The 9,210-nt window shown below is 35.3% G+C and overlaps 1 protein-coding gene across 1 annotated transcript; it reads right to left on the reverse strand.

Moving 5' to 3' along the window:
- Positions 1 to 4,189: 4,189 nt before the first annotated feature.
- Positions 4,190 to 4,366, reverse strand: LOC131828063 (ATP synthase subunit ATP5MJ, mitochondrial-like). Its single transcript, XM_059168922.1, has one exon. It carries the CDS (start codon positions 4,364 to 4,366, stop codon positions 4,190 to 4,192), a length of 177 nt encoding a protein of 58 aa, XP_059024905.1.
- Between the last annotated feature and the right edge of the window lie 4,844 nt (positions 4,367 to 9,210).

Consider the following 9,210-nt stretch of genomic DNA (forward strand, 5'->3'; position numbering starts at 1 on the left):
AAGCATTCTTGAAATAAGAGTCAGGTTTTCCACATTTAGCAGTTTTGCTCCTTGTGCCTGGAAGAACATTTCCTTGTGATGTCCTATGTTGGAGGGAAAGTAGGTAACAGTTGGAAAACATGTAAGACCACATTTGAGTAGCAAGGAAGGTTAGGGAAGAGCACTTTCAGGTACTTCTTATCTAAAGTCTGTATCTAATCAAGGTCATAAATGTTAGAGCTCATCTAGAAGCACTGAGCCTAACATCACCCTATTGGGTATGTCATTTCTACAAAGGTTTGACAGGCACAGGTACAAGACTTTAAAATAATAATGTAAAACAGAATCAAAAATACTATGACAAATGCAGCCTGTATGATGATTCTAGCCAGGAGTCCAAACCTGAAGGTAACTAGCTAAATGGATTTAAAAAAAGAAGGTGTCATTAGGTGAAATTTGTTGTACCCAATGGACTTATTCCTTGATTCTGTGTAATTGAATTTCTACCTCTCCAGAGGCATTTATCCAGGTGCAACAGGTGGGATTTGCTTTACACAAACACCTTATTTAGCAAGTAGGTACGCAAGGGCAATACAGCTAAGACTACTTTAGCCAATGAGTCAAGTGATCTATTTTCGGCTGCTACTGCTTTGGCTGTGGAATCAGCTAGCACACTTAATGTTAGGGAGAGATTTCTGATCCTCTTTCATTGGCACTTACTTCAATATAGGGGAGAAAGTCTCTCCTGGTGGAAGCAAACCCACAGCCATGTATACTTCCTGGAACTTCCTGTTTAAGACATCTATGAAGGGTTAATGAGGGAAACCAACTGGAGGCCTCTGATTTATTATGGATGTTGACAAGGACAGTTGAACATCCCAGTAAATATTAACCTTTATCTCACCAGCTATCTAAATATTCATATGCCCACAACTTAAAGCAGGTAGAGTGCAGAGAAATCCAACTAAGGTCGGTTATTGCTATATCTGTTAGCTGGAATTTCCTGATTGATTTTTTCAAGCCACAGATTAGAGAAATTTGGATGATATTCTGTGAGGTACCATCCCATCCAAAAGGGGTCTCTTTGGAAAATCTTACAATGAGAAGTTAGCCCGTTTGTATTTCCCTTTGGTACAGGGGACAGATCATAGGAAAAATTGGTTACAAGTAAGTCTAAGGAATCTTTGGCATGAACAGAACAGGATTTCTGGTGACAAGTCTAATAGAAAAGTCACCCCCCCTTAACAGTAACCAGGGAGATACGAATAATGATGTTCTCTTCCCAGGCCAATCTAAGAGTAAAAGATGTAAAGAAAAGAATAAAAGATTTTGTGTTTAGTTAAAGTAGGAAGTCCTGATCCTTTGAATTGGGAGGAAGCAGTCTACCTGATGTCAGGTTATTGTCTTCCTCGTCGATTTGATTTGGAGGTCACTGGCATTTGCACAGGAGGGAGGGGATATCAGGCAGAACCTTCTTCCGGTGTGAGATGTGTAGTCAAGGCTCAAGTCCCTGAAGTTCGGCTGCCATTTCAGTAATGAACAAGACCTGCTATAGTGCCCTCCAAGACCTAGGAGCAGTCTTTGTTCTTACTGATTCCAAGTCAGAAGAGTGGGACAAATCTGGAAACATTAGTTTGGAGAGTTGTAGCCAGATATATGAGGAAACTGGAAGAGTTCAGGATCCAGTCCAGTTTACTGGTATATAACAAAACCTCAAAGACAAGTAACAGGACCAGAATCAAATAGAGACAAAGGTGCAAACACAATTTTTCTCTCTGTAAGTATGCCCATATTTTGCCAAAGATAATCACAGTAAAACTCACGTGTTTGCATTAAATTTGCCCAGGTTATTCACATAGCTGTGCTGAAAATAATGACTGGCCATTTAAGTTCTTTTTAAGACTGTTTTTGCTGGAACTTTTCATAAGGAGTCTCAGACTGAACTATCAGGCACTGAGGCCAGGAAGTCACACCAAGACTGGCCATTAGATTTACCTATAACTGCATTCCAGTCAAGGCCTTGGCAATATAGCCAGTGTCTCTGATTGTGTCCTGTTATAAGGAGAACATATTTTTATTGAACTTACGCAAGTAACAATAATGTCATGAAAAAAAATACTCAAGAGTTTCCAAATTCCAGAAGGACCAGGGAGGGAGAAAAAATAAATGTTTTCATCTTTCTTTACAAAGGTATACTTTAACGAATTGCTGTAAATCATAGATAACTTAAGAAAAAGTGCTCCTTAATCTGAAAAAACCAAAGCATCAAGGAAGGAGCAGTATTTCAAAGAGTCATAGTAATTATAATCACCCTCCTTAGTTCATTTAGTCCCCTATAATTTATACTTGTTCTGCCTGAATCTAGTTTGTCCACTAGTTCTGGAAATTCTTATCAAGTCCAGTTTTATCATCTTAAAGTTATCAGAAACCTGTATTTGTCACAAAAAAAAAAAAAAAAAAAAGTCCTCTCCATGAATCTCCTTAAAGATCAGGTACTTTTTCAGGAAAACATGTAAAAGCTTCAGCGAAAAGCAGTAACGATCTGTAAAAAGACTTAAAGATGCTTATTTTTAAACATCTGATGAGAGTTCATTATAATGGAATTGACAAGTAAATTTGCTTATTTCTGTAACATGCAACATTTGAAGATAACAATTAGAATTTATGACTGATAACATTATACTGGAACATAAGAGATTTCCAACATTTCACACAATTTCAGGAATGCTTATAATGTATACCTACACAAATAAAACATAAAGAAGGCTTAGTATTACTTCTCATTCAACAGCACTTCCTACATAATTTAACATAACAAATTAGCGTAATTAGTTTAACATCTTCCTTTTTATAAGAAGAGACAACAAATCTTTTGAGAAGCTCCATGGACTCTCTGGAAAATCCAAATGTCAGTTTGACTACAAAAGACAATATTTAGAATTTTATTTGAAGGAAGTTATTAAAAAATATCAAAAAGGTTTAAAACATTTGATCGAATAGCATCATAGGTCACTGTGAAACAATACTTAGTTACACATTTAACCACAGGGACAACTAAAGACTTCATGAACAAATATAGAAGATTACATAGCTATGAGCAGAACTTAGCTCTTTTAATATAGTGAGTTCTACCAGATTTAAGACAATTAAAGACCTGATTCAGACAACAAATACAGAAAACTATTTTGATATAAAGATCACTCAAAAGGTAAGGAAACCCCTGTTTACAATTTCTTATTAAAATTTGACCAACAGGGGCGCTTGGGTGGCTCAGTGGGTTAAGCCGCTGCCTTCGGCTCAGGTCATGATCTCAGGGTGCTGGGATCGAGTCCCGCATCAGGCTCTCTGCTCAGCAGGGAGCCTGCTTCCTTCTCTCTCTCTCTGCCTGCCTCTCAGTGTACTTGTGATTTCTCTCTGTCAAATAAATAAATAAAATCTTTTTAAAAAAAAAAAAAAGTTGACCAACAGGATCACCTGGGAGGTTCAATCAGTTAACCCTCTGCCTTCGGCTCAGGTCATGATCCCAGGGTCCTGGGATGGAGCCCCGCACTGGGCTCCCTGCTCATCAGGAAGCTTGCTCCTCCCTCTCCCTCTCCCCCTGCCCCAACTTGTTCCCTCTCTCTCTCTCTCTCAAATAAATAATTTTTTTTTTAAAAAGTGACCAGCAATTCAAGAAAACTTGTCCTTTCAGTAGATGAAAGAAAATTAAGGGTTGGTTTTATATAAGTACAATTATTGATATAAAAGGTTTTTTCTTTTTTTAAACCTTGAAGTTCATTTATCTTGACCATGCATGAAATTTCTTTCCCAAGATTCCTTTCCACAAACCTTCTACAAGTTTTTCCATCTTTTGTTTTGTTTTGTTTTTTACATTCAGATTTTGTTCTATGTTTTTCTGCTCTAAATAGTCTCACATTAGGACAAAAATACTTCCTTTTCCTTCAACAATAATGCATCTCTATTCTTCATACCTTCTCTTACTGAAAACACACATCCTGCTTTCCTTGCATAAGATGTTTCCCCTATTATTCCCAGTAGACTTAATTACATTTATTAGAATTTGTACCTCACAGTTGCATTTATTCACACCAGAAAGAAAACAACATGTCTACAAGCACACAGCAATGCTCTGTGTTGCCATCTAACAGAGCTTACTGAGATTTATAACCAGGCTGATGGTCCATCTGATGTGTACTCCAAGTAAAGATGGTTAATGATGACTACAAGCAGGTGCAGGACTCAAAGCTTTCAAAGCTTTACTTATTTTATCAGCACTTCTGATGTTATAAATGACACCCATCAACCCCATTCCTACACAAATCTGGTAAATTTGAGTATAGTAGGGCTTCATGGGAATCCAAACTTTTTTAACAAGGCTTTGGAGCATCTTAACCCAGAACCCCCAGGTCAGGCTGCCCCAACCTGCATTGCCAATGACTTGAAAAGGTCACCAAGTGCCTATCATTTATTAAAATTCTTAACCCTCTGAAAGCTTAACTTCTAGTGAAAACTAAGAAGTAAGCAAAGTTACATCAGCCTTCTTTAGACTGGCAAATTTATTAGCACATTTTATAATTTCTTAAAGTATATGTTTTTTAAATTTCATAACACAGCACTAACACATCTAAATATCTTTTAGTTTCTTAGTCATAAGAAACCAAAAGTAGATAAAACTCCATTCATAATTAATGTATCAGTATTTTATTTTGTTTGGAAATGATCTAGATATTTAGTGACTATCCATCATCTAATTTAACTTAGCAAAATTCTAAGGTTTTAAGTTACCAAAAAGACTTGGATAATCCATTTAAGTAGACATGAGTATTGCTGAAAAGTTCATTTGTAAACTTCTTCTTGCATCATTTTAATAATAAATATTCTTAATATTACATTAAGATTTGTCATGAAAATCTCATGAGATATTAAACAGCTAACCATCATCTTAAATTATCTTTTTCGCTGACAAATTTTAATACCTAACATGAATACATTTAATCTTTAGTAAGCCTCAGATAATTAAAAGTATTTTATTTACTACTGAAAAGTCTAAAAAGTGCCTATTTTAATTAAAGCAACAAACTTAAAGTAGCTTAAATACTGAATTTTTTCCTAAATCACATGAACCCGTAATTCATTTGGATTAAGTTTCTATTATATTTCTAAGAACCTAATTTATTTAATTGCTTAGTTTTCCTTATGTTAATTAAATAGATCTCTTTTAAATATTAATTTTAGCAATATCATCTGGAGGTAAAAAATACCATACAACTACACATCTACATATGTAGACACACACGAACATACAAGAGAGATGCAAACAGAGACCTTAAAGTTCCCATGTTAAAATTACTATCATGAATTAATTAAAATAATACAAAGCTCACTAGTTATAAAAGAAATCAAGTCTATTCAAATAACCTTTCCTCCTTTCCTTAGCCTTCTGATAAAAATTGCCTCCTTGAAGTTTGCATATCAAAGACATTGTCCAGATAAGAGCTCTGGAGAAGACCCTGAGTAGAATCTTGACACCTCAAAAGCATTTGGGGAAAAAAATGCAAGAATTTTATTTCCTTGGGACAATATGTACAAGCTTTTTGGGATGAATGGTAGAGGTTTGGGGATTGATAAATGGGATTGGTGGGCTTCAAGTTGTTTTTGGAGCCACACCTCTGGTCATGCAAAGACTAAATTTGTACAAGCACAGCCTTTTTAATTCATGGAAGAATTCAGTTGCCATCTAAGTGATACAAAAGGATTGGCACATCCATCCACCATTCACCTGTTAGCATGCTTTTCTTTCCCTCTGAGTACATTTACCTTAGAGGAGAAAATCTAAAAACAAAATTCTATCAGGCTCTGAATACCAGCTTCCAATCTGACCAAATTTCTGATCACAAAGTTATTAAATCCTTCCAAATGTCTTGCCAGGTTGTACCTGGGACAAACAGTGCATATTTCTGACAACATTAAACAACTCTATGGACCCAGGAAACATCCTCAAGGAGAATATAAAGATGTTATCATCACAAGATTGATAGTCACTCCCAAAGATTACCAAAAGGACTGACAACCTGCACATCCCAGTCAGGCAGAAAGCCAAGCCAAGTTTGTAAACTGAGGCAAGCAAGGAGGCCATAGTCATCCCTGCCTGGGAGAAAGAGTATCAATAATGAATTTTTCTGGATTTGGAAAGGAAGGAAGAATGTGAGATTTCATTTTCCTCTCAAGACGAGGTGCAATAGGTAATCAATTCACAAAATCTTTCGAGAATCCTCCCTGGTTTAAGAAATTCTTTAACTATGACTCCTAGTTTGGCATTTGACCAAGGATTGCAAAATACCTGAAGAGAATCACCCGTAGCGTTGGGTGGTCTTATTTCAAAAGGTAACCATTTAATTATCTCTTCAGAATAGAAAGGCAATCCTAGACAATACTTAGTACTAGACTGAGTACTCAGGTAAAGAAAGTAAAGGGGAATTACATCAGTCTTATAGGTCAGTCTTATAATCTTTTGTGGGAGATACCTTTTATCTCTTTACTTTTTCATGGGCCTTTTGCCATGAATTTTTCAATGAAATTATTCTGATATTCTGAAATCTTTTGGAGGCTTCTGTATGCCAATTAAAATAGGTATCTCATTCTCTTTGTCTTTCAATTTTGGAGATGCAGCTTTCCAATTTACTTTTGAGAAAAACAAGTTTGGCAAAATAGAAATTTCCCAGGGTGCTTGGGTGGCTTAGTTGATCATGACTCAGGTCATGATCCCAGGGTCTGGGAATTGCGTCCTATGTCAGCAGGGAGCCTTCTTCTCCCTCTGCTCCTCCCCTATGCTCTCGCTTCGCTTTCTCTCACATGCTCTCTCTCAAATACATGAAATCTTTTTTAAAAGAAAGAAAGAAAGTCCCCCATAATGACCATTGAAATTTTAAATTATTTCTAGTTAAATTGGACCATTTGGTTAAAAATGCACCTGAGAAAGGACCACAGTTTTTAAACATAAAACCAACAGGAACCCTTGAAGTGGATGTGGGGGACTCTCCACAAAGTATTTAGAGGATTGAGATCCCATTACTCAAAACCAGAGGTTCACAAAAACAAACAAGTACTCCCCAGAAAGGACAAAGCCCTCATGAAAACAAAGAGGACAAAGCTTTTGAATAGATCCCTAAATACAGTCTGCAGAGCTCAAAACACAAAGAGACTACAGCTTGAATGCAGGAGAAAACATACCCTCAAATTCCAGGGTCAGGGACAAAGCAGGGAGTTCAATGACCTCAGTGGGTACTGGCAAGTGTTTGATCACCAGCCTTGGAGCTGTTGAGGTCTTTTGTGAATCTTATTTCTCTGACACCAAGTAATGTCAACCTTAAAAGTAGAACAGCCCATGATTTTACCAGCCAAATGGGTTTCTTTGGGAATAACAAAGGAATTGCAATCCAGGACATGCAAGCTATGGCAAACCAGAGACAAGTCTGAAGATCAAAAAAGAGGTGAGAAAGGAAGAGAGTTGGGAAGGGTTGCATGCCACATAAAACTGAGTAGTGTTATTTAAGAGTGGATTCAGATTAATCAAAACTATGTATTGTGAACTCTAGAGCAACCATTAAAATTTTTTAAGAAGTATAATTGGCACACTAAGAGGTGATAAAATAGAATTATATAAAATGCTCAATTAAATAAAAAATGGCAGAAAAGGATGGAAGGAAACAAAAACAAATGACAAATCAACAAATAGAAAATGCTTTATTCATCTACATAAATAATCACTTCAGATGTGAATAGATAAATGCACCAATTAAAAGACAGCGATTTTCAAGGTGGATTAAAAAAACACAGCACAGGATTCAACTATATATTACTATAAATATACTTCAACTATAAAGACTCAGGATAAAATAAAGGTTTAGAGAAAGATATATTATACTAACACTAATCAAAAGAAAGCTGGAGCAGATATATTAATTTCTGACAAAGCAAACCTCAGAACAAGGAGGTTTATCAGGGATAAAAAGAAGCACTACTTAACGATAAAGGGGTCAATTCTCTTTGAAGATGTAACAGTCTTAAATATGTATGCATCTAACAACAGAGAACCAAAATACAGAACGCAAAAACTGATAGAACTGAATGGAAAAATAGACAAATCCACTATTATAGTTAGGACTTCAATAGCCTTTCATCAGTAAGTGTATAGATAAAGTAAATGGTAAATCAGTACAGATACAGATCACCTGGAGAGCACTATCAATTGATCTAATTAGCATTATAAAATAAACCATCCAACAACAGGAAAATATATTTTCTTCTTAAGTTCATCTCTATCTTGGAACATCCACCAAGATAGACCACATCCTAGACTCTCACACACATCATAATAAATTTACAAGAATTAAAAACATTAAAGTAGGTACCCTGACCAAATGGAATTAAGCTAGAACTCAATAACAAAAATATATCTGCAATGTTTCCAAATGTTTGAAAATTAAACAATATACTTCTAAATAAGCCATGAGTCAAAGAAGTCTGAAAATAAACTTGAAAATATTTTTAACTAAATGAAAATGAAAATACAAATTACCAAAATGGATGGAATGCAGCAAAAGTCGTGCTTACGGGGAAATTTACATCGTTACATGTATCCATTAAGAAAAAAGAAAATATTTTCAAGTCAATAATCTGAGCTTCCACCTTAGGAATCCAAAAAAAAGAGAAGAAAATCTTAAACCTAAAAGTTAAAGAAGATAAAATGGAATCATAAAATTCTTGCAATGAGAAAAGAAAGTAAAAGAAATCAGCAAAATTGAGAAGTTTGTAGTTGTCCTCATATCTGATAGAAAAGTCCCAGATGCATTTTTTTTTTAAAGGTTGGCAGATTCTCATGGAACTTAGACCTTAATTCCCCCATTAAAGTTTTAGAGGCAGTATATAAAAGTTCATTTAAAAATCTAACTGGATTTTATTTTTATATTGAGCAAACAACCCCTTTATTGAGTGGTGTGAAGGCTAGGAGTTTTAAGTGGTGCAGAGTAAGAAAGGGCTCTCCAGCAGAGTGGTAGAAAGATGGGTTTCTTAATTAATGGCATTGGAACAACAGGAAAACAAATAAGATACCTTACACTATAGTAGAACAAACTGCAAATAAATAAAAGATTTAAATGTACTAGAAGAAAAATATGAGAAAATTCAATTTATTAAGAAAAAGATGAGAAAATTTAACTAAAAATACATAAA

This window comes from Mustela lutreola, chromosome 3 (assembly GCF_030435805.1).
Source record: "Mustela lutreola isolate mMusLut2 chromosome 3, mMusLut2.pri, whole genome shotgun sequence".
Classification (NCBI taxonomy): Eukaryota; Metazoa; Chordata; class Mammalia; order Carnivora; family Mustelidae; genus Mustela; species Mustela lutreola.

What these genes read in the sequence shown, in the direction of transcription:
- LOC131828063 (XM_059168922.1), bottom strand. Translation starts at nt 4,366, where the DNA reads ATGCTCCAAAGCCTTGTTAAAAAAGTTTGGATTCCCATGAAGCCCTAC.